Here is a 24,579-nt window from a genome sequence, read left to right as displayed (position 1 = left end):
TGGGATTGTTGATTTCAGAAGATTTTGCCAATCAGTAGTCTCGGTATACGGCGGCGGAGCTTGTAAAAATAAATTACATGACAAGTTGGAGTACATACTAGGTATCTAAGTGGTTACGAAATTATGAATCTTCCAGCCATGCAACAAGAGCGTAAGCTGCTGCTGCAGCGGTACCGCCAACTAATAGCGTGCTGACTGCTCCCCATATGTAGCCTCCAGCACCCTGCCCAGCACCCGTAACACGAGCTTTCACAGCTCCAAATATCAACAGGACGATGCCTGTGACAATAGAAGAGTATACGAGCGCCACATGCGCTTCCGAAACAAAGAAGTATGGGATAAGGGGAATGATTCCGCCAACCAAGTACCCGAAGCCAATTGTCAGCGCCGACATGTATACTCGACGCTTCGAGATTTCCTCTAAAAAACAAAACGATGAATATGAGCGGTATTTATAAATAAAACAATACACACCCATTCCCTCTCCAAATTTGAGTAAAAACGGTGTTAGACCGACTTGATCCTTCCACCTCAATAACTGCGCTTCTTCGTCTGACGATGAACCGTTTGCATCGACTTCTGGGTCAAATTCCGCATCTCTGAGGCACTTGGTGACCGCCTGGCACGTCTGCTCGTCGACGCCTACAGGGACAAGTACAGCGCATACTTCCCTTTCCATTTCTCCGATGCAGCTTCGTTGCACCCGTGCCGATGTGTGGCGTCGCATGAAATGGTAATGATCACGCTCTGCCGAAGATGCTAAGAAGCCACCAATGCCCATAGAAATAGCACCAGCGATGAGTTCGGCTATTCCGCCAGCGACAACTAATCTTGAGGCGCCCAAAGATGAAAGACCTGCTGCCAAAGCGAAGGGGACTGTCAAGCCGTCTGAAAGTCCGATAACACTGCGAATGATCTCAATGTTCCGTCCAATACGATGAAACCAAGACAATTGCTTACACATCGCGAACGACATCAGGATCAATGAGCGTACGGTTATCCTCGTCTTTCAAGTCCTTGCAGCAGATACCGTCCTCACGACCGTCTCTATCACATCTCGTCAGCAGTGGTGGAGTAAGTGTTCCACTAGCGTCCAAAGGCCATACTGGTGGCTTAGTGTTCATGTTTCCTTCTCTGTTTGGTAAGGAAACAGCAACTGTGTCATTTGAATCAGAATCTGAAGCCATTCGAAGAGATAAGTTGACGAGCAGACTCGCAGGGGTAGCGTTATCTACATAGCCAGCTTAATAATTTAAATACATTGTGTGTACTTGTTTGCTTGGTCTAATTCAACTCCGGTTAGTTGACACCAAGCCGAACTTCGGAACCGAGAGTACCGGTATATCAGTGCCAAAAATCGGAGTCGAGTAAGAACGAGCATGCTGAAGGACTAGTTTTCTCGTCATACAATCAGGTGAGAGGCAATTAACATTCTATATAAATACTTGCAGTAACGTCGTCGGCATCGTCAAGTCGCAATCAATTCATATATGTTGACTCCAGAGATCTAGAACTGACTTACCAATAATCCAGTAGGCAGACTCGGACTCCTCGATTCACGAATCCCTTAATACGATGTATGCACCGCCAAAATACAAATGGCGATCGGTACATAAACCATGGATTGTATGGTGACTTTTCCAATGAAGATACCAGGTCCTGACGACTGTTGGCAATCTTCGGTGATTCAGATAATCGGGCCCCATCACCGAGTCATTGTCTCAATTGCGTCGTCGTACTGGCTCGATTTCCTACTAGGCTACCCGAGTTAGTTATGGATTCGCAGGGTATCCATCTCTTGAGGCACGCCCGTCGTGATGAGTGTTTGTGTTTCCATATTTCGTGGCTGAAACGTCATCCATGGAAGCTCAGCCCAGGGTAGTGCACCCACGGTTTACTTTTTCGAACAGCCCTTTCGTCCAGAGGGTCACTTTCGTTGCTATTTTCATTCCTACCAGTACCCGCATTGTCCGCGTGCTGTAGGACTTACTCTCTTCGGCGACCGAATCTAACCTCGAGGTAAATATAACTTTACAGCATGGTCCTCGTTCATTTGAGTACCATGCAGACATCAAGGTTGGATCATATTATGCCCTACTGCCCTGTCAGCCTCTGTGCTTACTGGAAGTTTGATCGACTTGTGCTGGGAGAGCGGTCGGTTGATAGTGGCTCGATTTAACAAGCTTTTCGCTCGGCTGACCCGATCCACCGTATAATCCTCCGGGCCTTTTACATATCCGGAAATTTAGTGGGTTCGCCTCTTTTGGGAGTAGCAATCGCAAGAAATCGCGACGCTGAATAACGAGACTGCGCTAAAGAATTGAAAATTCATACTCTTGCGCATGGCATAACCCTTCCATTCATCTGGTGTTTAAAGCTAAAATGCCACCTATGGATTACATGTTTGCAGAAACAGAGTTAGCCATACATCAGTACTAATTAGGAGTATAAACAACACCTGAGGTAGACGATGGTTCACCGTGGCTACCTTGCGGCCCGAAAACCTATATGGTCCGAAACCCATTTCATCCTACGCCATTCGTTAGACTCCCCCTCCCCCCCTCAGCCTACTAACCACGAGGATCCGCACCGACAGGTCCGGTATGAGGCTCGACGTCGTCACCAAGTTCAAACGAATAACACTGAGGCGCGTCCCTAATTGCCATCAACTGGGTACCAGTCAGAAGCCTGCGGTAAGTACTTCAAGCCGGAAGGTATTAATGGACGCGCCGCGAGGCAATGTAACCGCTACATGCTGACAGTCTTCCATATCCGAGCTCGGAAACTATGAACTGTGATATGTTGCGGGGGGCGTCTACGTGCGATACGGTTCGTCATATTACGAAACTGCGGGGTCAACCAAGTCTTCCGCGTATCTTTCCGTGCCTGACCCCAGTTGTAGGTGGAAGGTTTGGAGACTTTCTACCAAACATACATAAGTATTTTGGCAAAAGTGGATAATTATGCCAAAGGTTGATGGAATAGTTAGACTTGACAGGCACAGCATTCACGATGCCACGCTTGTGCAATGACTGCCATTGTCAAACTGAACACGTTTCAATTGTGCCCACAGGCACGGATAAATTGCAACTTGCAAGCTACAATCACCGTCGTCAATTGTCTTGGATGCGACTTGAGCTTGAGGACTAGCATCATCGAGAGTGCTGGCCTTGGTGTTTGCAGATTCCAGAAACCTCAATTAGTTAGATCTCCGACTGTCTCGATCGTATAGTCTTAGAACGTAATTTCTAGAAAAGCTGTATAGAACACGAAGTTCTTGGCACAAGGCAGTGACAGTTAAAGGCTCTTCCAATGCCGAAGCAGCATTTCAACAACTGCCCTCCTGCCACCGTTGCTGTGTACTATGGGTATGTTCAGAAATAATCACAGCCGCAATTTTTGCTCATCCTTGCCATCACGGACAGCTTCCCTACGTGACGGGCCTGCAGAAATGGCTCATTCCACCGCAAGTAGCGTTCGTGCGCCCAATGCTGTAGAGGAAACGTTCCCGCTTACCCAAAGACCATCCGCATCTGCCAATCCGACGACGCACAAGTACTGCAAGCAGCAAACCTCAAAAGGAGTCCCTCAATTGGCTGGCTAAGTTCAGAAGAGCTATATCTTTAATGATGCAACCGAAAAAACCGGTAGCCAAAGCCCCCACCGTGTGGAGAAGCATTCAAGCGATTGTTTTTGCTTCATGTAAAATGACTTGCTTGCAATCGATGGACTACGTTGATATTGTCTTCTAGGGCTAAATGTTTTGTTGGTCTTTATCCCGATATCTGTATGTTACTTTCCGTCTTAGCTTGGACCACCTAACGCATGGCGTCCGAAAGTGGGCTATGAACTTTGCTCTGCCCGATCAGCACACTCTTATATTTGTTTGTAAGTACACGGTTCGACCCTCGGTAACCTACCTTACAGATCGCTCTAGTTGCATTCCTGGCTATCATACCACTGGCCAAGGTAACACAGATTCATTTTTCGCTATTGTTCAGGTTTAATGTGCCCGCAGCTTCTCGCCTTCGCGACCGATGAACTGTCACTACGAGTCGGTCAAACTCTCGCTGGTCTTCTCAACGCTACATTAGTTAGTGGTTCATGTATCGGTCCTTTATCACGCTGAAATTTGAGGGCTTATAGGGAAATGCGTCAGTAATTTTTTGCTCACTTGATCACTTTATTTATCTTGTCTCCTTTTACGCACAGCGTCGAACTCATCGTATCGGTATGTCGTGCTAGCCTCCAGTAGCTTGTATGATGACCAATTGTCCCATTTTAGATCATCGCGCTCGCGAAGTGTCAGCTTACAATCGTTCAGTCGTCCTGTATGTGTCCTTTACTCTTTTGCAGCTTCCCTTGACCCTGACACGTTATTTTTCTATAGTGGTGGGTTCTATCCTGAGCAATCTCTGTAAGTGTTTGAGCTTACTGTGACGAAATCAATTAATGTGTACTGTAGTACTGGTACTGGGCATGTGCTTCTTTGCCGGTGGTCTCCGCTTCTCGGAACAGGGATTTGGTCAAAGTACACAACTGCTTGTTTCAAGTTGGTCCAGACTATTGATGCTCGCGTCTATGGCTTAGGTGCTGTGCAACTTAATTCGTCATTGCTCACCATCAGCGTGATTGCTGTTCTGTTACCTGGGGCTTTTCACATGGCTCTTCAGGGCCAACCAGAATATGACGAATTGTCGACCGATTACAACATATTGAAAACTAGCCATGGTGTGCGTGGATTATTGTTCATAATATGTTTTGTCTTACGTTCTTCGTATAGGTTGCAATTATTCTCCTTTTCAGTAGGTCAACAAAATGATTTTGTTGGCAGTTGATTCAACCCATTCCAATCATCCAGTCTACGCCTCATATCTGGTTTTCCAGTTATTTTCGCACAAAGCCCTCTACCATGATGACAATGAAGATATGCAACCAACCAAGGAGTACACGGGCCAGAATCCATTTCGGTTGCACAGGACGCGTAGAAATATCACAGACAGTGAAATAGTGTCTTCCCCGAGTTCGGCACATGATAGAGAGGCAGCTACAAACGTTGTCCCACCCCATGGATGCCAACCCTGACGTGGAACCTGGGACCCATTCCATAGCATCGGTGGAGACTGAGGTTCCTGAGCAACCACTGATGAACCTTGCCGTGTGCCTTTGGCTTTTGGTTGTTGTAACCGTGGTACGTGCTTGCTGTAATAGTCATACGAAGTTCTCAATTTTTCTTCGCTTTAGTTGGTTGCTGTTACTGCAGAGTTCCTCGTTGACTCAATTGATGGTTTGACTTCATCTGGGTCGATCAACAAGGAATTCGTTAGTATTATTTTGCTCCCAATCGTTGGTAATGCAGCGGAGCATGTCACTGCAGTTACGGTATCCGTCAAGGATAAACTGACTTTAAGCTTGGGCGTTGCTGTGGGTTCGAGCATTGTGAGTTCACTCCTACGGACATGGCTTCTATGGCGACTCATCGTTTTCAGCAAATTGCGCTCTTTGTGATTCCGTGCGTTGTGCTCTTGTCCATTTCTACATAGTATTCATCCAGATGGTTTCAGATTCATTGTGACACTTGGCTGGATTATGAATAAGCCATTGACCCTTCTCTTTGACCCGCTGGAATCCATCGTATTGTTCCTTTCCGGTGCGTTGATGCGTTAATGCTGGAGAACGTACTAATCGGAAGGTAAAAATAGTCCTCACTGTCAATTACGTCGTGCAGGACGGCAAGTCAAATTGGTTGGAAGGGATGATCCTCATGTGTACGTTTCTGTGGCAATTTTTGGGATGTGTTTCGCACTCAAGGCGCTCTATAGGCTTGTACTTGATTTTGGGTGTAACGTTTTGGTATTATCCTGGTAAGCCCCTTGTCGATGTAACTGAAGAATGTCCCACATATTGAACGCCATTCTCACTAGGTACCCAAGGGATCTTCCCAAATTGTTAGGCCAAACCCAAAGCATCGTTGATAAATGGAGGACTGCCACGGGCTTAGTACGACTAGGCTTCGACCTGGGCCACTTCCCAGATCATATTGGGTACCATATACCTTCAGCACACTAGTTACCCGTCCCTTCCAGTGCCAACTATCATTATTGACATGCTTCTTTCTTCATGATTTCTATGGTTCGCACTAGGAACCCAGCCCCGTCCTTATTTTTATGCGATTACCGCTGCGCGGATAGGAAGAGATCTATTCCAATTTACTCCTACTTACCTTTTAAATATAACAATAGTTTAATGACCAACCTGGAGTGCACACCACGGCAAGGCCAAGTGTGGCTAAAGGGCCTTCCAATACACTTCGTGGCGGATCGCATAGGTGGCCCAACCAGGTGAGAGTGATAAAGTGGTATATTGAGGAGTGCGAGATGTCCGGAAGGAAGTCGACCAGTAAGCGCTTGAGTTCCGGTGACGTCAACTCAGACCTGGTGGATGAGTCGTTGTTTCCACTCGCACACCACGAGCACGTTGTGACCCCCATGTCATTCTCGCTGATGTGTCAAGTTCATCGGAAAAAGTAGATGTATCCTTACTTATACTTCAAGGACGATCAGCTGATTTCCTTCATATGTCGTCGGTGGGTAGACTGACAATGAGGAGTTGCATGAGACTCGAATTGAGAGAGACGGACGAAAAGTAACTGCCTTGGGGAAATTCTGAGCTCATGGTTCAGAGAAGTTGATTGTTGATAGTAGATCAGTTCTTGCGAAGTGTATTTTCTCTGCCCGACCGAGTTAACGGATCGTATGAAGCAAAACTATTCGCTCACTTGTCAACTCGAGAGTCCAGAATGTTTCTGAACACTCCCGCCACAGCACTTCCACTAAAAGTGGATGATCGGACTCGGATGTCTCATTCAGTACAGTATCGATACAATTTCATGATATCAGATTGGTGGACGGACCTTAGCATAAAAACCACAACTTGCTATCTCGAAGCGCAGGCCTGATCACCTTGTTACAGTTAGAGTTAATTATGAATCACCTCTTGAAGCACTGTCAATGGCCGTGGTGTAATGACTGACGTTCTTTGTCTGGCTGAAAAAGGCTGAGAATCGCTCGATCAATGAATGGATGCCCCACAGTGATAGAGGCGCTTCTCCATTCCCTGGCAACGTTTGTGTCTTCTAGTCGGTTGCAATCATGACTGATATGAAAAGCAGATAAATCACAGTGGCGAAAGCCATCAGGTCACTTGACTAGTATGTAATTGTCGGCATTGCGGTTCTTCAGGCACCTGAAATCGATCTCCTGTGAGTTAGTTCAGCGAAGCTCCGGTCTTCTGCCCCTGATGCCTTTCTACTTCACAGCATCACTGATGTCACATTAGTAACTATGGTGTGAAGACTGAGCGCTGAATATTGAACAACGAACCTTATAGAGGAACATTGTTTCGGAGCTTCCAGAAGACTTACATCATGTGATCTCAATATCCAATGGCTATATGAGTTACCCCAGCCGGTAGCACGATGTATGCCAACGCCGCGGCGTCAGTCTAATTTCTTCCAAGAATCAGCGGGAGTTTCAGACTAGTGGTTCGATGGCACGGTCAGTCAGGCCCCACGGGAGAACGTTTGAACCTGAATTTGAGAGGAGTTTTACCTGATATGCATGGCGTGGAGCTGCGATAACACACATGGAAAAGCAATTTTAGTTAAGCGGACCCTGAATCCGTGCCCTTAGGCGATTCGTTCCTTCGTTTCAGCATCCCTAACACGCTGTTTAACAGGCTTGATTGGACTGAAGTCTCTAGTGGCTCATTGGCAGAGATTTAGTGTGTGATATTGGAAAATAGGTCTGCAAAACGGCCCACTGTTATACTGATTTTTTGTAGAATGAAGTTCGTTCGTATGACGATCTCGGGCTGGGATCTTTCGATGGGATCCACCGGGTGAGCTCGAACACGGAAAGTGGACTGGGGAGTCTGATTCGGTCTCTATGCCAAGTATGTGGATGTTAACACATGTAGCGTGCTACGGTATACTTCGCTTTCTCACCTAATTATCTGTTTTGTTCCCAATCTGGAGGGGTTATAGATTAGCAGGGCTTGATGTTAATGCTTTCCGACGCGATGCACCGCTCCAATCATAGTGCACTGAGCCTCCCGGGCCGCGGCGTCGAAACCGTTCGCGCCGAATTTCAGGGAGTTTCTGCCACAAACGTTGGTTTGAAGTTGTTAAATTGCTTTTGCAAACTCAAGTTTGCAACCGCTTGTCAGTGATGTATCGATAGCTGTACTCATGCAGATGATGATCAACTTGAAGGCATTCGAGCAGTCTATTAAGTAAATGAGTCGGGGCATAAAACCACAAACAACATCAAATAACTGCAAGGTCGCTGAGTTTCCGCCAACGACTTGCAGCCTTGCACGCTCGTCAATATATTGAATGTTGCAAGCCCTAAAACCCGCTCGTACGGGGACATCATACTGGGCAAGAAATGTCATCTATGCCGATCGCAGTATCATCGTTTTGAACAAACCTGCAGGACTCATCTGCCAAGGCTCCGACGCTTCCTCCGAAAACGTAAGTGAGCTCATTCTTGGAAGGCGAAGGAGATTGCTACAGCCTCTGGCATAACATTCAGAAACCTCGAGATGTTGACAAATTCAATGACCTACTTTGTGGTGCGTACTTCCTTCTCGTGTTTGACGTTCATGACGCGATGTATTTGTCTCGCTTGACAGACGTAAAAGATACTTTTGCCTTGGAGAGCCTGCCGTACCCTGTCCACCGCCTTGATAAGGCATGTTCCCTTTCACACCATTCTATGAGCACTGGCTAACTTAGCTGTCAGACTACCACCGGGACGCTACTGTTAGCGCGCAACTCCTCAGCTGCTCGTCAGTTTTCACAACAATTTCAGTCGCGAGTAGTAGAGAAAACATATTTGGCTCTTGTCCGTGGAGGAGAGAAGTCCTTCCCGAGTCGCAGTGGAGAGATTAGGGACGCCCTGGAATTTAGTAATGGGCGTGTGTCTATAGGCGAGAGCTGTGGTGCCAAGTTTGCTGCTACTGATTGGGAACTTATTGCGTCTTCCGTACGTGTCATTAACTGCCGTCTACTGCTGATTTATTAAAAATACAATGTAGCCCATAGCACCGCTGTCGCTGCTCAGGCTAACTCTGCACACAGGACTGAAACATCAACTTCGCATTCACCTGGCACATTCCTTGCACAGTACGTTATCATTCATCCCATATCTTCGAAGTGTCTCATTGGGGTTATAGCGCCTATACTGGGTGATAGTTTGTATACGAGGAGTAGCATTTCCGAGAAGATTGCTAAGATCACCCGACTACCCGAGAAGAGGATGTTCCTGCACGCAGCGCAGTTGACGCTCTCAGTAAGTCCGCGGATGACCGTCGATGTTTGATGAGATTCCTGATGCGTATATATTCAGAGGTACAGAAAGACAGGGCCCAACAAACACTTCCGACTCAGGATCGGGGCTCCCATACCCAAGGACTTCCTCACAATATGTAGAGATGCAGGAATCTCGTTGGACCACATATATGTTGACGGTGGCCTGTCCGTTGACGGCCAGCATGTTAGCGATGTTCCAGATCTTGAAGGCAGATGGCTACAAAAACCTCCAGTACCGCGCCCATAATCGCTGACGAAATAGAGCGTCATCGTGTGTTGCACGATATGTACCTAATTTGAAACCACGTAGAGCGGGGACTAGGGCTACACCCTACCCTTCATCTTACCTCATTTGTTGCACTGTGGATTACTCAGCCTTTTGTTTTGGGCTCGCATAGAGTTGGACGTTCAGGATGTCTACTTAAATTGTAGCGTTTTTCGCCAGGGATATAAACATTTTATCAAAAGACTTGTTTGTTAGTGGAACTCGATGCTTGCGTGACATAGTGTGCTATGTTCAGCACAAGTTTACCATTAAGAGCAATTTACCGATCATTGACCTCGTCATGTTCTTACTATCGCCACGAAATTTCGGTGATATTCAAGCACAATATCGATTGCTTCCCTTCATCTGGGTATCATATTGTCCTGTACATGATGCGCCGGCACGTAAAGTGCACATACATAGCTAATAGCTAACGACTTCTCGAAATTTGAAATCAGTGGAATGCATTGTATGTAAGCTAGGTGATGCAAGGGTATAGATAATATTGCAATTTATGCTTATATTGTCCGCGAGCTCGTCCAACGAGCTTGAATGCCGCGGCGCCCACAAGTACAAAAAAAACCTTACCGATCGCCATCTATTAGAAGGTAGATGATCGTATCGGTGGTTGTGGGTGCGAGCCAGTTGTTTGTACTTGACCTTCTTGCTGAGCTTTGAGTAAATTTCCAACGCCCACAGCTATGGCGCCAACTGCTTGAGCGACGCCAGAAGCGAGGAGAGTCCCTCCGCTAATTGCAGGGATTGCAGGGAGGGTCCCTGCAGTGATGAGGACAGCACTCAGTGTTGTCATAGCTCGTGGGTGCTCCGCAGTCAGGAAATTGAGGGCATTGCACGCATTAAGGAGCCATGTTGGTGCATTCGATATAGCTGTGACAGCTGGATCAACGGGTTTTAACGTATACTCAGACGAACTAGCACGTGTCACTTACTGCCGTCAGCGGATGGCGTAGATAAGGCAGTTACCGCATTGTCAGAGGTCAACACGGGGTTGGAGGTTAACGCGTGGTTAGAGGTTACGGTATGGTTAGATGAAACGGTGCTGGTGGACAACGTAGAAGCCATGGAGTTCGCGCGGGTTGGTGACCTGCGAGACCTGATTGCAGCCGTAGCAGCGATTGCTGAATCAGAAAGCATCTTCATCGGGTTTGGCCGTCCTTGCTTGGACGGCAGGGGCGGCGGAAGTTCCACGATTTCGGAAGAAGTCACCTCCTTCTGTGACCCATCCCTGTCTTTCGTGGATTTCCTTCTGGTAAGCCACAACATGCCTGACGGCTTAGAGTGGAGCTGAACAGTCTCTGTGATGCTGGCATCAATTTCCCCTATACCAGCGTGAGTCAACAACGTGCAGGTAATGAAGATATTTACGTACACCCCATGTTCCGCATTGCAATCGAGAACTTCTTCCAGCTCCAGCGATATTTGCCCCCATTTACTTTCGCCATAACGTTCTTGAGCTCCTGGAGTCTGGCTTTCGCCTTTTCCCCCATGTAGTGTTGCGCAACTTTGTGCCAGTACTCCTCTGGCACCTTCCGCTCGGCGCAGCCAGCTTTAATCTGATGCAAAAAGTCATCAACGGGCATGTCCTTCGTCGTCTCGCCGTGGAATCTTGGAGGGTTCTCCCAAGACTCGTAGATGGGCTCCAAATTGAAGTCCTTGATTTTGAATGCGTCCAGCATAGTATCTAAGGATAGTGAACGATGAAAATGTGAGGCGGTTGGGTTGGGTATGAAGTTTCGGAAATCGGGCGCTCCGGGTATTTATGCAGTGAGCCTCGTGTTGACGGTATGGTTGATATCCATCGGGGTACAAAATAAACGTGCATTGCTAGTGTCTTTTGTAGTCAAATGACTAAAATTTGATATGACCGATCTGATCTGATGTTCCAAGGTGAATTGGAGTTCTGTATTGATCTAGAACAAACGGGATATACGGCGTGGTGAGACATGAGGCTAATGCTGCTGCTTCGGTTGCCGAGTGAATGAATGCTCCATTACGCAGAAGAAGAATGGTGGCCGCCTGTTTGAGATAATCGCTTGTCGGGCGTAATGAAGGTGGAGGTGGCACATCTATGTTGAGATGGGCCAGTCGCATATATATTGCGGTAGAGTTCGGGCCAATTTCGAGTGCAACATCCTCGAGGTCAATGTAGAAATTTGAGGAATGCCAAGGACCCGAGATCGAGCCCGGAAATAGATCAAGATAGGTGCTGATTGAAGAGACAGCCCTGCGCCAGCGCAGTATACGGAGGGAGTGTTATGACAGAAGCGAATTCGGAAAACGTTCTCCTGTTTGTTTGCTGCACAGGGTTCGGCAGCTATGGGGAAATGAATGAGGAGCTTGCGGATGGGCGACGTACACGGCACCGTGACAAAGCACTTTGGTCGGTAGCCTGAGTACGCCACGTTACCACCGGTCACCGCTCAATTGCCGCATGGGTGTTTAACGACTATCGTTCATCTTGTACCTCGCGAAGTGTGACTCCGTCTTCGAATATCGAGCGCTCTTATTTGATCCCTTTGACGTCATGTAGAACGCAAGCGAAATGACTGGATCCTTGAAAAATATATTTAGAGAATCCATCAGGGGACGCGGGGTATACTTATTTCAGGTTTAGTGATGTAGCGTTTTGTCGAGACAAGCGGCGCCCACGATCAGTTGCTTACTCGAGTGGAATTTGCGCAGCAGGCTGAGGGTCCCGCACCGACATGGCCTAGTGATGCCGTCGATTCCAGCCTCGGAGAACGATGGTTAACCACCAGCTCATATGACTGTAGAACATTACCGGGCCAAAGTTTCGAAATGACTAAACGGGAGGTTCTTAAAGATCGCTTACAGAGTGTGACCAAGCTGATGACTTGAATGACGATGGATGTGGAGGCGTACTTATGTAAGTGCAAGAGAGATGAGGTAAACGAGGTCCGGACAATGTTGCGCTTAGAAATGAATCCCAGGAGGTAGAGATTTGGGGCGGATCCTGGAATGCCCGACTTGCTCCACATAATACAGATTCTATCCTCGAGATGTCGCGAACTGGAAATTACTTCGATCTGGAGGGGAGGTTTTCCCTGATGAACCTGTCAATACAGCTGCGGAGTTTCAGTCAATGTCGTCAGCTGGACATGCTTGGAACATGCTAGAAGAAAACGATAACAGGTCACTCACTCAGGCGTGCCCGTGAGCACATTCCACATATTACACAATCCGATGTGAAAGTCAAAAGTGTGCTGGGATGTCACAAGCCAGAAATTCATACTACATCATCATCGTGTCGCGCGTACCCGGAAGAAACTATACATATAATATCCAATCATTATAATGTTTCGCTCTGGCACTTCATCTGAATTGTGACAAGCATAAAGCCCACGAGTGATACACAACTTAACTTGAATTCTGGAGATTTGAAAGTCCGTTGGCGTCAATGATCGCGTGTACGAAGGAGTGTACCTTGCCAAGTGAGTCAATGTTCTGGACGTCGCTCCGAAGCACCCTATCGCAACCCTATCGAGGCAACTTCACCCTTCAGTTGGCACCCCAAAGTTCATCTTTGGGTGCTTCGCAATAGAAGTCCAGAATATACGCATGGTCTTCAAAGTCCTTCCGACTTCCAATGAAAACACTATCACATGGGACGAGTGTGACCACCTTGAAACTCACGAGAAGAAGTCAACAACCACCTTCATTATGCATATGAAGCCCATCTGACAACAAAGATGGAGTGTTGCTATAAGCGCAGTCCGGTTGAACGCACCGTCAAGATCCTTCAGATTCTCCACCTTCCGGCTATGATTTCTTCAGTCCGAATGTTGATCAGTGTCATGTGATTCAGCTACGACGTTGGAGATAAGGTTCAGGTGTTCAAGTTGTCGAGGTATTGTTATCCTCTCTTCGAGAAAACTTTAACTTCAAAGCTTTTTATAGGGATGGTACATCACGATGTAACCACCCTCAACCGCGGGGTACATAGAAAGCTCTGATCAAGAACAGACTCATTGAGTCAACCGGTACTTGTGTTAATAGATGAAAGAATCATCACTTGCCGTATAAGTAGCACTGGTCGAAGATCCAGGGACATTGAATGGTTAGCATTTGAGAAGAGCGTACATGGATGCTTATTGAGAATTGGTAATGTGTTTGATTTTATGACTTCCACTCACACGTCACTTGGCGGCGAATATACCGCCATGGTGAATTCGATATCATCAATGTGGCACGAGCTGTGAACGCAAGCCCGTAATCATGACGAACAAATGTACCGTGACGTGGCTCGTCGAAGTACGAAGAATTGGGGGCGGTACCAGGTTCGTGGCGTTTGTCTTCAACTCCGGGCTATCGTTAAACATAAGGTCACCCTGATCGACAGCTTCTTTGTTGGCATCTTTCAGTCCACCAGTGAGAAAAATACCTCCGTGGAAACATTCCAGTGGACGCCAGCAAGACAAGCTTGAACTTCTGAAGCACTTTCACAGACGATTCCGAATGGAATAGTTTGGCGTATGTCCATATGGGTTGTGCTGGAACTGCAGCGACGCTGGCGCGTCATGTTGCAAGATCAGGATTCAGGGAGCTGACTTTCAGCCCGACCTTGATTTAATTTAAAATATTGCAGTGCACTGTGCACGGTCCTTTGGTTGGCGTTACCAGGCACAATCTTCTTACGTAATACAACAATATCTTGTTGAGAAGAAGACCCGGTGTTGTCTCTTGTTCGCTCGAGATACCGGTTGAACCGGCTCATTGAATTGTACATGTAACCAGCCAAGTATGTGTCGCTAAAATATGTTTCATTATCACGTTCGGAAAGGGCGATCAGCTCGGAATTTGCTATGTACTACTGATTTATCGCTTTCGTGTACAGCAGGGTCCGTGCGCAATTTATGCCCAGGAAACACGTCGAATCGTTGGCGCAAGGGTCGCATCTACAGGTCATTTGACATATCATAGTGCCTGACCTTCGTCATTTGAGGCAGCCTCGTATCAGCAACTCCGTCCCTGCGAAGATCAGTGCGAATTCCGTACCAAGCTCCAACCCAAGGCGCCTTGTTTTCCAATGACGCCACTTGTCACCCTGAACCTCATTCTGACGGGCCGCTATCTCACCTCGAGTGAATATCTGCGTTGAGATTGTTGCAGCTACGCCACCTTTCAGCTCAGCATCAAGCTTCAAACCTTACGGCCGCTCCGCATAACCAGGGGCTACTGAGTGCCTGATTTCGTCACTTCTCGTTCTCCCGGGCCTATACTGGACTCAATTACCTTTGCATGCTCCGCAAATCCCAGTCCCCAAGCCTAGCCGGTCTAGGGAACTCTGTCAATTGCCATGCCATCCCTGCCAATTCAAACTATTATCGTCGAGGATTTTCGGTGCTTCCTGATGACGAAGAGCATGTGCAATCTAAGATTGTTGTGAAGCTATAATTGTGTCGGTTTGTAGCAGGATTCAGCGTATAACCGGTCCAGTCGTCGTCGGGTAAAAATACCGGGTACTAGGCAGAGTTTCTAGACAGATCCAGGGCTCTCCAGGATGTCCGGGAGCAGCAGCTTTGCGATTTCCCGAAAAGTCTAGTCAACACCAGATATTATCATTACGAACGTGAATCCTTATATATATTGGAATCACAATCGCTCCAACGTGAAATTGCGATGCTCTATGTAATAATATTGGTAGCGATATCTACGGGGAATGGCAAAATCAGCGCATCCGTTAACCTGCCACTGAATGGCAAAAATCGCGCAGTTTATACTGCGTGCACAGGAAAAAATAAAATAAACTTTGAGAAACCTTTCCACAAGAGCGCTTGGGATAAAAGAGCGCGTGCGACAATCAAGATCTGGTGAGTCCCAGCCGCGGAGGTCGCTTGCACACGATGAGAGTTTCTTCTCGAAAATCGTCTGAGCATGAGAGAACGCCAGGCTATGGAATTCAGATAGGGTGCGTCGCTTCCTGGGGATGTATCCGGGATGGTTTACTTACCCACCCTCCATATAGCTATCGGACTCTATCCATTCGCGTGGAAGAGAAGGACCTCCCTTCAAAGGCTAAACAATCCACAGATCCGGCAGATGCCATAGCTAGCATTGACGTCCATCTCATCAGCACAGATGAGGTGTACACTCGTTACTCTTGCCATCCTACAGTTGGCCTTGAGGAGGCAGCAGTTCAACGAAGGATCAAGGATGGCAAGAATGTCATCAGCCCACCCCCGACTCAACACTGGAAGAAGATCCTTAACTACATCTTCGGAGGCTTCAATTTCCTCATGTGGATCGCGTTTATCGTCACGATAGTACGCGTTCATGAGTTTTATCTTGGCCAGTGCTTCACATTTTTATCAGCTCTCGTATAAGCCTCTGGGAGGGAGTAGCCCTTCCGTTGTCAACCTCGGTGTCGCAGTTCTGCTGGTGCGTTTGGGTCCATGTCATGTTTCAGTTCATTTACGCTCCTTAGATGCTCGTCATCATCATCTCAGCCACGTTCTACGCCTTTGTGGACTGGAATGCCAGCCGAATCATGAAATCCATAAAGTCTCTTATTGCGCATGAAGCTGCTGTAATCCGTGATGGCAAGCAACAGCTCATTCTTGCTACGGACATCGTCGTCGGAGACATTGTGGTTCTCAGTACCGGTGATCGAATTCCTGCGGACCTAAGGATCGTGGCGGCTTCGTCTGACTTGCGCTTTGACCGTTCGCTGCTTACTGGAGAAAGGTGATTACATTCTAATCATATAAAAGTTAGCCTCATAGTTTGCCAGTGATATGGTCCCGGGATCTCTCGATGCTACATCTGACAATGCCCTGGAAACGCGCAATCTTGCACTGACCTCGACCTTTGTGACACAGGGTACCTGTAATGGTATCGTGTTCGCCACTGGTGACAGGACCATCATGGGACGCCTCGTTAAAATGTCTGGCGACACAAAATTCAAGCTTACAACCATCCAGAAAGAGGTTTGGTTTTTCACCAAAGTCATCTCCTCAGTCGCCTTCTCGATGTTTGGTATATCCTTACTGCTCTTTGGCGTGTGGTTGAGGACGAGCTATCCTGGGTATGATACCATCAGCTCAGCAATCATGAACTCGATTGGTTGCCTTACGGCGTTCGTGCCTCAGGTACATGATCTAACTTGTTATTCTTAATAGCCTCTCTGACATCATTTACATGAAGGGACTACCTCTCTGTGTCGCCCTTTCGTTGACTATCATTGCCCGTCGCATGTCGAAGCGGCATGTTCTTGTCAAGAATCTCGCAACGATTGAAACGCTTGGATGCATGTCCGTCTTGTGTTCAGACAAAACTGGTACTTTGACTGCCGGCAAGATGGTTCGTTTCTACATACCTGCAGGCGGCTTGTTTTCTTGACTAACATTTTTCAGGTGGTCGAATCAATCGCCTTTTTGGATCACACTTTTTTGGTCAGTGAAATCGACGAGAAGGTTTCCGAAGCACCAGAACCTAGATTCTTTGCTGGCTTGAGCGCTTTGCACCAGACCGCACGGCTGTGTAATGGTGCAAAGTTCGACTCTACAACTGCTAACCGGCCCATTCACGAGCGAACCGTCAAAGGAGATCCCACTGATACGGCCTTACTTCGCTTTTCCGAGGCTCTGTCTATCCCAGCCTTGAATATTGATACGTCAGCGCTGCTATCGTCTTGGAGAAAGCTCTTCGAAATTCCTTTCAATTCGAAAAATAAGTGGATGCTCAGCGTCGTCCAGGAGACTAGAACGACTAAAGGAGATATTACTGAGAAGGATTCAACAGCATGGATGCTCGTAAAAGGCGCCCCAGACATGCTGGTAAAATCCTGCACCACAGTGATGAGGTCCGATGGCGCCGTTGTCCCGTTCGATGAAGCGTCAAGGCAGTACATTGACAATCTCCAAAGCGATTGGTCGAGTGAAGGGCAGAGAGTACTTGCCCTGTGCGCGTTGTATGCTTGTGTGAGGATAATTTACTGATACTCGTTCAGGTGTCGCAAGCCATTGGAGGCCTTGAAACCGAATCTTTCACCAAATGACATGGAGGAATTGATGTACTCGGAGATAGGCAATCTCACTTTGGTCGGACTGGTTGGTATCCGCGATCCGCCCCGTCCGGACGTGCCCTCAAGTGTGGCCGTTATCCGTCGTGCTGGTGTCAGGGTTTTCATGGTGACCGGAGACTTCAAGCTCACTGCTGTTGCAATCGCCCGCCAGGTGAGTTGGATCGAGCGGCTGCCTCCTGGTACTTGGGATTAACTTGATTATAGGTCGGCATCATTACGCAGCACTCCGTAGATACCATCGATGACGTCAGGGCCGCATCGTCCGAAAAGAACTTCACCGATGTATCAATACGCTCTATTAAACCTTCCGAAGACGACCCCATTCGTGCATTGGTACTCACAGGAGAGGATGTCAGCACTCTTACCACCGTTGACTGGCACGTAATCGTCGGGCAATACACTGAAATTGCGTTTGCCCGCACCACGCCTGAACAAAAGATGAAGATCGTCGAGGAAATCAAGGCTCGCGGTGACAATACTGTGGCTGTGACTGGTGACGGTGTCAACGATGCACCCGCTCTCAAAGCCGCTGATATTGGTGTCGCGATGGGGAGCGGCAGCGATGTGGCGAAAGAAGCTGGTAAGGTCGTGACATCTTGTTCAAGATGACAATTAACCCTCGAACCCTCTCAGCTGCACTGATCTTGTTAAACAATGACTTTGCGTCTATCCCAGTGGCCATCGAGATGGGTCGCCTGGTATTCGATAACCTCAAGAAAGTGACGCTTTACCTCATGCCTGTAAGTCAATGCATCATCAAAAACAAGATACTTGCTTACCCAACTCAAGGTTGGAAGTTACACGGAGTTCATGGCAGTAGTCACGAACGTTGTCTTTGGAATGCAACTTCCTTTGAGTTCCTATCTACAAGTTTGTTTCTCCATCACAAACGACGTGGTCATGTCAATCTCCTTGATGTACGAGAAAGCTGAAGCAGGTAAGTTTTTCATTTTTCACACTTTTTGCCATTCCTTAGTGCGCGACAGATCTCATGCTGCGGAAGCCTCGCAATGCTCGAACCGACCGCCTTACAGATTGGAAATTGTTCTTCCAGATTTACTGTGTAAGTTATTCCGCACCAAGTGATGCTTGGAGCTCACGAGTCACTTATTACTAGTTCCTTGGACTCATGGCCTGGCCGTGCGCGATGAGCATGTGGTTTGTATACATGGATCAGCAAGGCCTCGGATTCCACGATGTTTTCTTAGCCTACAACAACTGGACCGGTGGCTATCGCGGCTTCACATCGGATCAGCTCGCTCAATTTGTTAATACTGGGCAGTGCATTTAGTGAGTTGTGATATCGCCAGCTCCCAAGGCTTGTACTTATTCTTCATAAGCTACGTGACAATGGTCTTCATGCAATACGGAAATCTCCTCGCCATCCGAAACCGCAGGGTTTCCTTGCTCCAGTCCAATCCTCTATGGGGTCCTCGCAAGAATATCGCAGTTCCGATTGGCATGGTCGCGACTGCCTTGATTGCGGTAACCAATCTGTACGGACCAGGCTTACAGAGGGTCTTCCTGACGACCCCTATACCTGGGATGTTCTGGGGTCCTCCGTTCGCCTTTGGCTTGGGGATTCTCTGCGTGGACGAAGTCCGCAAGCTGATTGTGAGGACCTATCCGAAGGCAAGTGCCAACTCTCTTCCTATTTTCTTAATCCTGATGGTAAATTAAAGTCGATCGTTGCCAAAATGGCTTGGTAAAACCTTCGGTATCACTTTGATCGTTACTACATGTCTGTCACCGAGTGTATGATTGGCATTTGTGCCAATGCCGCTGTCTAAATCAAACGGTTGCCACACCCCCAATACCCGTCTGTTAGCCGACAGTATATAATAGAAATGATCGTACCGTCGCCAATATATATTACGTAGAAGGTAACAATATTATACGGTGAATAAATATGTATTTAAATTGTTGTACAATTCCCTAGCTGGACTCCAACAGTCCATTGAATGATATCATTATGTACTAACCCTGCTTGCAGTTATGAACGGCCGTCGGTGCATTTCCCTCGAGCACCTCAACTTCGTTAACGTTATGAACTTCTTCAGTCCTTTTCAACTCCTTGAGAGCTGCAAATTCAGCAGCAATATCATCAGGCGAGATACTCTCTGGACCAGCAAGCAAGTCATTTGCATCGCGAGGTTCGGTCGAGAGTGGAGGTGCCCACGCGAAGGATGCTTCAAGATCCTGTGCAGTCTCGACAGCAATGCCAACCTCTTCACGAGTGTGCATGTGAGCATGTCGACGGTGGGTGGGCTTCCCAGTCTCCGCGACTTTCACGGCGCTGTGGTGTCGAAGGTTTGCACGAATTTTGCCGAGTGTTTCAAATGTGTCAACTGAGAGATTACACCGTCGCGCGGATTGTGTTGTGCCGAGATCAGAGAATGTGCGCTCTACTTCGCCTGCATGCCCTACAATTGAGAGGATTAATATTGTCACAGAAAAGGCCTTGAGTGGGTGGATTTCGGAATTGATTGGAAGGTTTTTCCACCAAGGAAGGCCGTCCGCTTGGCCGCCAGCGAATGGAGCTAGTGACTGATTGTAAGCCTGCAGGTCATCCGAGAGTTTTTTCGCCATCATTATGCGGTTTTCATGTTCTCTTGAATTCAAACTTTGTTATCAGAGATCTAAATTATATCTCCGCGAGTCTCGGATACCCTGGAGTTCTGCCAGGTTCTACCACCCCCTTTCGCGTGAGTTCTGCCCAGGACCAGGCACAAGCGGTTTTGCCAGACCGGTTGGCAAAACTGCCGAGTTCTGCCAACAACACTAGGTCACACACTCACATAAGGCTGGCCATGGAAAAGGAATCGGAGGTTTTACTGATGCCGGTTTAATGGTGCCACACAGGACCCAGGTGCAGAGCCTCAAGCAGCCCAAATGTGGCAGAACAATACTAGTGCAGACAGGTATGCGCAAAGGCGGTGAACTTCAACTTAAGAATAACTAGAAACTGAACGGTGGTTCAACTGAGGTCTTTGCCACTCCAGGATTACCTGTAGATAAGTGATATTACTTAAAAGTGAGTCGTCAGTTGAACACCACATCAGTTAACTTTTCTACCCTTGAGCAGAGTGATGCCACTACCACTCCGCTTACAACGTATAATAGAACGAAACCCAATTTTGATACGTTATGGGCCGGCGGCAACCTTGACGATCATCTTTATCTTGTTCACAATGACCTCTGTCGTTCTCACAGAGGTTTATTTGAGCTCAAACTTCAAAACCCAAGTAAACATGGATAATGCTACGTTGAGTGGCTTCAAAGTCAGTGGATCCCCCGGTGTAAGCCCCGTATCCATAATATTTAGATTCATGCTTACTACTAACACACAGCTTGTATTGTGAACATCCCTTTCTTGTTATCTATAGTCGAAATCTGACATATTTTAGGCTCGCCGACATGTTCTCAATCGACCTCGATGGGCAGACATTTTCTGTGAGTATCGTCTTGACATCTGTACATTCTTGTCTGAGGGTTTTCAGGTTCACTGGTCTCTTGTTGGCGCCTGTGGACATCAGTATACAGGCTCATCAAACGATATTTGTATTCAAAATCAATTCGTCAATAATGTCGCCCTGTATCTGAACGGGTAAGCGAACTTTCGCCTTTGAAATCTGACCTTATATTGCCCATTAGAAATGCCAGTGTAGATTGGAACCTAACAACCCCGATAGGCACGTTTGATCCGTTAATGGTTCAAAATCCTCCACCAGTGACATACATACCCGGAAGAAAGTGAGCTTTAGTCCATATCTATGCCGGGCATTGATTCGAGCATCTTCGAGATAATTGCCAGTACAAGAATATGACACGATTTTGCCCACTGATCCATATCTTCCGTATACGCTACAGAAGCAAGCATCGACTCTTTACTACCCATTTGATGTGTAAGGGCATCACTTCATTCCTCCTTCAATATTAGTATCATTGACTTCCTGCAGGTACTTTGCATATATATCGCTATTAGCCATTGACACTGACAGCAATCAATCACTGCCGATATCTGGCGTAATTGGATATGGAAGTGTGATAGATTGGAATGGTTCCAGTGCATTTTACCCGACTACAGTAGGGAACGAGACGTTGTACGCACTGGCCCTAACTCTCCGACGACAACGCATGGTCAAGGCGTTCGCCATCCTACTGGTTGTCACAAACTGTGAGAGTTACTACCTAGCATACATGGTCTGGCTTGTTCTCATCGGATTATAGGGGTTCTCTCTGTTACCGTTTTATGGATGACAGTCCTGGTGCTGTTCCGTGCGCACGTTGACGACAACCTCATCTTGATCTCGACAGCAGGTGTGCGAGCCGCAGAGGATTGATAGATGCGCCACTGACAGGTTTGTAGTACTTTTTGCACTTCCACAGATCAGGGCCACTATGCCGGATTCTCCGCCATTTGGTAAGTGCCAGCAGCCTTGCACATGAATTTTATCATCCTAACTAAGATCAATAAGGCGCTTTCATCGGTACCTCGAGAACAATGCTATTTGGGGACTGCAACTGACGTATGATCCTAGATATTGCAGGATATTTTATGAATGTCTGTCTCGTCAGCATCTGTGTAAGTCTACATGCACAAAGTGCTTTTGCGATGATTCTCACCCCCTCTGTAGACTTCAATTCTCCTCTTCTCGCAATTACAGTACCATTATCAGCCAGTAGTCAAAACACCGGTCGAGTTCACGCGATCACAGGAAAGTACTTTTCTTATTGAATGAACGGCTCTATGGGTGCATATTTACGTCACATCGTCAACAACCACTGCGCTGTCCACGAGTTGCAACACACTAGCATTGATTTCCCCATGTCGGGCCGTAACACCCCTCCACATATACCATCGGGCGATATTTAAATGATCACTTCATGATGTCCTTACAACATCGCTTGAAAGCTCACAGCAGCTGCCGAGTCTGCGACCATCTCGAGTTCAAATTTACGTGCCTCACTGACCCTGTCAACCACAAGCCACATCACCAATAACGCATGCAAACTGGACAAGGGACGAAAAACCTCAGTTGGGGCATCGAAGAATTTGTTCAGCGGCGTGGTGTCTCGACTCAAGTTCCGAATGCGAAGTGTATCCAGCAAACCCTTAGCAGCTCAATTTCAAGTATAAGCCCGAGGCCCATCGTGCCATCATTGCGATGCGCTGTGCTGTCAACAAGAAGGAGCGACGAGATTGTTATTGACCCAGACTAAGCTTAATACATAGTACTTTGTTTCACATGTACTCACCCGGTGACCTGCACCACCTGCTACTTGACCCACGGCTTGACCCGCACCCGCGATGCTCTGGCCCGGGTGGGTGCGGGTAGGCCTCTGAAAGTTTCAGTACCCGCGGCTCAAGTGTGGGTATGACCCGGGTCGGCATCCTCGTCCACACAGCCATGATCCTGAGCAACTTCACAACAAACGATCATGCTATCTTCGCTGCTTGACACAACACCCACGGTAAAAATGCGCCACAATTCACTGATCTTGTCCCATCAAAAACAAGACTATGCCAAGACACAACAGCAACCTATTTCAACAATTGCTCCGAACTGGCTATAATTGAGCACTGCATTTAGACATGGCAACATGTGCATGTCGGTTTCGAAATATCGTCAATATACTGATAGCTTTGAGTTGTACATAAAATTCAGGTACCCGAGGCGGTGATGCTTCATTGTAGGTACTCAAAGTGACTGTCTGTAATCAGAGCGCGATTATCGGCTGCTATCAACATGACCTTCATGTATTCCATCAATTCATCCGTTGATTCAAAGCCAGCACTGATCTCCCTACATGCAGCACGGGCGATCCCCGACTCCCATGTTAGTGGAGGAGGGCTTAGTCGAACACAAAATCACCCTCTCTGTATATTTCTCTGCACCCGACTTGATCACCAGATTTCCCGGGAGTCTCCGTGTGTCTGTCTATGCCACCCACCCTCGGGCCTCATCTCAGCCCCTGCTTTTCTGAAATAAGGGGAATTTAATCATCTATGACAGGGCCTATTAGCGCGTGACAGCGGACGAGGTTTCACGTTTGAATGTTAAAAACTTAGAACACACTCGATAGATGGGGGGGAGGTCACCCAATTTGTGTGAACTTCGCCGGGGACAACCAATGGAGCCGAGTGCCAGTTCATCATTCACAGTGCTCACCTCTTTCCGGATGCTGCTGGGGCCACTCAGGAACCTGTTCCTGAGTTCTCGATCGAAGACTTTGAGAGTATGTCGCTCCTGTCTTTTGCGACAGTTGCCTATTCATCGATGATAACCTTAGACACGGACGTGAAATTCACTGTAGGTAAGGGCAATAGCAGTCAGCATTCCTGCATGCCTCACTGTTGCTCGGCGCAGGCATGATCAAAGAGCGGTTCTCGCCCAAGAAGAAGGCATCTAATGGGCCTGTGCGAGGTGAGTAGCAGTTTTGATGGGTGAATGCCTTTCAACATGCGACAGGCACCACGGACTGGACGCTGAAAGATATGCTGGACCCCAAGGCCTTTATCAGTCTGCCATTCAGCTCTATGGAATTGAAGACGTACCAGTCATCGTTCCCAACGTTCGCGACGCTACGGGGGTGCTCATCCACCCATCCGAATACAGCCAGAAGATCACTGCACCTTTGCCTGTCATGGTGGATGTTAACTTACGACTGTGAGTGTGTGCTAGTGCGAAGGTCCGAGGTCTTGCCTACCCGAATACAGCTGGACTTTTGGTCCTGACGAGAAGCGTCTGAACAGCTCTCGAGTTTGCCAGACGGGATTGAGGTCCTTGAGGCTGCTGCCCACAACCGGGGTTGCCTAGGGCTCTTCAACAAACTCGCGACCAAGGCAACTGACGCCAAAGGGAAGCGCAAGGC

The 24,579-nt window shown here is 47.7% G+C and overlaps 7 protein-coding genes across 7 annotated transcripts; 4 read left to right on the top strand and 3 right to left on the bottom strand.

Moving 5' to 3' along the window:
• Positions 1–5: 5 nt before the first annotated feature.
• Positions 6–1,232, bottom strand: DFJ58DRAFT_684430 (VIT family-domain-containing protein). Its single transcript, XM_041383278.1, has 3 exons — positions 961–1,232; positions 475–905; positions 6–420 (listed from the first exon to the last, which is right to left on the bottom strand). Exons 1-3 carry the CDS (start codon positions 1,185–1,187, stop codon positions 122–124), a joined length of 957 nt encoding a protein of 318 aa, XP_041243602.1. The 5' UTR covers positions 1,188–1,232; the 3' UTR covers positions 6–121.
• A 2,012-nt stretch (positions 1,233–3,244) lies between these two features.
• DFJ58DRAFT_745957 (calcium/proton exchanger) lies at positions 3,245–6,330 on the top strand. The gene is made up of 21 exons (XM_041387423.1): positions 3,245–3,368; positions 3,426–3,702; positions 3,753–3,787; positions 3,840–3,888; positions 3,938–3,969; positions 4,019–4,093; positions 4,147–4,154; positions 4,213–4,231; positions 4,286–4,331; positions 4,391–4,417; positions 4,466–4,531; positions 4,591–4,733; positions 4,784–4,805; positions 4,862–4,984; positions 5,040–5,191; positions 5,245–5,439; positions 5,490–5,512; positions 5,565–5,650; positions 5,703–5,768; positions 5,823–5,864; positions 5,925–6,330. Exons 2-21 carry the CDS (start codon positions 3,627–3,629, stop codon positions 5,951–5,953), a joined length of 1,314 nt encoding a protein of 437 aa, XP_041243601.1. The 5' UTR covers positions 3,245–3,368; positions 3,426–3,626; the 3' UTR covers positions 5,954–6,330.
• A 1,998-nt stretch (positions 6,331–8,328) lies between these two features.
• On the top strand, positions 8,329–9,857 carry DFJ58DRAFT_745956 (pseudouridine synthase). The gene is made up of 7 exons (XM_041387422.1): positions 8,329–8,533; positions 8,595–8,634; positions 8,695–8,753; positions 8,805–9,047; positions 9,100–9,187; positions 9,238–9,353; positions 9,411–9,857. The coding sequence occupies exons 1-7, from the start codon at positions 8,396–8,398 to the stop codon at positions 9,618–9,620; spliced, it is 894 nt and encodes a 297-aa protein (XP_041243600.1). The 5' UTR covers positions 8,329–8,395; the 3' UTR covers positions 9,621–9,857.
• Positions 9,858–10,005: 148 nt separating this feature from the next.
• Positions 10,006–11,421, bottom strand: DFJ58DRAFT_396825 (uncharacterized protein). Its single transcript, XM_041380193.1, has 3 exons — positions 11,029–11,421; positions 10,589–10,978; positions 10,006–10,535 (listed from the first exon to the last, which is right to left on the bottom strand). The coding sequence occupies exons 1-3, from the start codon at positions 11,333–11,335 to the stop codon at positions 10,240–10,242; spliced, it is 993 nt and encodes a 330-aa protein (XP_041243599.1). The 5' UTR covers positions 11,336–11,421; the 3' UTR covers positions 10,006–10,239.
• A 4,029-nt stretch (positions 11,422–15,450) lies between these two features.
• DFJ58DRAFT_396669 (uncharacterized protein) lies at positions 15,451–19,555 on the top strand. Its single transcript, XM_041380191.1, has 15 exons — positions 15,451–15,588; positions 15,646–15,943; positions 15,993–16,058; positions 16,105–16,364; positions 16,411–16,768; positions 16,824–16,979; positions 17,033–17,580; positions 17,629–17,854; positions 17,908–18,283; positions 18,337–18,443; positions 18,493–18,640; positions 18,690–18,766; positions 18,821–18,993; positions 19,044–19,335; positions 19,386–19,555. The coding sequence occupies exons 1-15, from the start codon at positions 15,524–15,526 to the stop codon at positions 19,410–19,412; spliced, it is 3,177 nt and encodes a 1,058-aa protein (XP_041243598.1). The 5' UTR covers positions 15,451–15,523; the 3' UTR covers positions 19,413–19,555.
• On the bottom strand, positions 19,533–20,510 carry DFJ58DRAFT_396696 (uncharacterized protein). Its single transcript, XM_041380192.1, has one exon. The coding sequence runs from the start codon at positions 20,293–20,295 to the stop codon at positions 19,681–19,683; it is 615 nt and encodes a 204-aa protein (XP_041243597.1). The 5' UTR covers positions 20,296–20,510; the 3' UTR covers positions 19,533–19,680.
• On the top strand, positions 20,334–22,592 carry DFJ58DRAFT_914256 (uncharacterized protein). The gene is made up of 13 exons (XM_041395374.1): positions 20,334–20,624; positions 20,690–20,737; positions 20,789–21,002; positions 21,054–21,061; positions 21,111–21,156; positions 21,204–21,310; positions 21,358–21,456; positions 21,663–21,880; positions 21,934–22,023; positions 22,073–22,126; positions 22,182–22,193; positions 22,245–22,288; positions 22,341–22,592. The coding sequence occupies exons 3-13, from the start codon at positions 20,793–20,795 to the stop codon at positions 22,443–22,445; spliced, it is 993 nt and encodes a 330-aa protein (XP_041243596.1). The 5' UTR covers positions 20,334–20,624; positions 20,690–20,737; positions 20,789–20,792; the 3' UTR covers positions 22,446–22,592.
• The last annotated feature ends 1,987 nt before the right edge of the window (positions 22,593–24,579 follow it).

The sequence above is a fragment of the Suillus subalutaceus genome (genome assembly GCF_016647625.1).
Source record: "Suillus subalutaceus strain FC151 chromosome Unknown DFJ58scaffold_57, whole genome shotgun sequence".
Lineage (NCBI taxonomy): Eukaryota > Fungi > Basidiomycota > Agaricomycetes > Boletales > Suillaceae > Suillus > Suillus subalutaceus.
The sequence above is the reverse complement of the archived record's forward strand: the minus strand, read 5'-3'. Positions and strand labels throughout refer to the sequence as shown.

What these genes read in the sequence shown, in the direction of transcription:
- DFJ58DRAFT_745956 (XM_041387422.1), top strand. Translation starts at nt 8,396, where the DNA reads ATGTTGCAAGCCCTAAAACCCGCTCGTACGGGGACATCATACTGGGCA. An exon ending in ATTCAATGACCTACTTTGTG is followed by an intron (nt 8,635 to 8,694) that starts GTGCGTACTTCC and finishes CTCGCTTGACAG; the next exon opens with ACGTAAAAGATACTTTTGCC. An exon ending in GGGAACTTATTGCGTCTTCC is followed by an intron (nt 9,048 to 9,099) that starts GTACGTGTCATT and finishes AATACAATGTAG; the next exon opens with CCCATAGCACCGCTGTCGCT.
- DFJ58DRAFT_396669 (XM_041380191.1), top strand. Translation starts at nt 15,524, where the DNA reads ATGAGAGTTTCTTCTCGAAAATCGTCTGAGCATGAGAGAACGCCAGGC. An exon ending in TCGGTGTCGCAGTTCTGCTG is followed by an intron (nt 16,059 to 16,104) that starts GTGCGTTTGGGT and finishes TACGCTCCTTAG; the next exon opens with ATGCTCGTCATCATCATCTC. An exon ending in CTTTGACTGCCGGCAAGATG is followed by an intron (nt 16,980 to 17,032) that starts GTTCGTTTCTAC and finishes AACATTTTTCAG; the next exon opens with GTGGTCGAATCAATCGCCTT.
- DFJ58DRAFT_396825 (XM_041380193.1), bottom strand. Translation starts at nt 11,335, where the DNA reads ATGCTGGACGCATTCAAAATCAAGGACTTCAATTTGGAGCCCATCTAC. An exon ending in TGCAATGCGGAACATGGGGT is followed by an intron (nt 10,979 to 11,028) that starts GTACGTAAATAT and finishes ACGCTGGTATAG; the next exon opens with GGGAAATTGATGCCAGCATC. An exon ending in TACGCCATCCGCTGACGGCA is followed by an intron (nt 10,536 to 10,588) that starts GTAAGTGACACG and finishes CCGTTGATCCAG; the next exon opens with CTGTCACAGCTATATCGAAT.
- DFJ58DRAFT_684430 (XM_041383278.1), bottom strand. Translation starts at nt 1,187, where the DNA reads ATGGCTTCAGATTCTGATTCAAATGACACAGTTGCTGTTTCCTTACCA. An exon ending in CCTGATGTCGTTCGCGATGT is followed by an intron (nt 906 to 960) that starts GTAAGCAATTGT and finishes GATCATTCGCAG; the next exon opens with TGTTATCGGACTTTCAGACG. An exon ending in CAAATTTGGAGAGGGAATGG is followed by an intron (nt 421 to 474) that starts GTGTGTATTGTT and finishes TTTGTTTTTTAG; the next exon opens with AGGAAATCTCGAAGCGTCGA.
- DFJ58DRAFT_914256 (XM_041395374.1), top strand. Translation starts at nt 20,793, where the DNA reads ATGCCACTACCACTCCGCTTACAACGTATAATAGAACGAAACCCAATT. An exon ending in ACATACATACCCGGAAGAAA is followed by an intron (nt 21,457 to 21,662) that starts GTGAGCTTTAGT and finishes GACTTCCTGCAG; the next exon opens with GTACTTTGCATATATATCGC. An exon ending in TCTGTCTCGTCAGCATCTGT is followed by an intron (nt 22,289 to 22,340) that starts GTAAGTCTACAT and finishes CCCCCTCTGTAG; the next exon opens with ACTTCAATTCTCCTCTTCTC.
- DFJ58DRAFT_745957 (XM_041387423.1), top strand. Translation starts at nt 3,627, where the DNA reads ATGATGCAACCGAAAAAACCGGTAGCCAAAGCCCCCACCGTGTGGAGA. An exon ending in TTTTGGTTGTTGTAACCGTG is followed by an intron (nt 5,192 to 5,244) that starts GTACGTGCTTGC and finishes TCTTCGCTTTAG; the next exon opens with TTGGTTGCTGTTACTGCAGA. An exon ending in GGAAGGGATGATCCTCATGT is followed by an intron (nt 5,769 to 5,822) that starts GTACGTTTCTGT and finishes GGCGCTCTATAG; the next exon opens with GCTTGTACTTGATTTTGGGT.
- DFJ58DRAFT_396696 (XM_041380192.1), bottom strand. Translation starts at nt 20,295, where the DNA reads ATGATGGCGAAAAAACTCTCGGATGACCTGCAGGCTTACAATCAGTCA.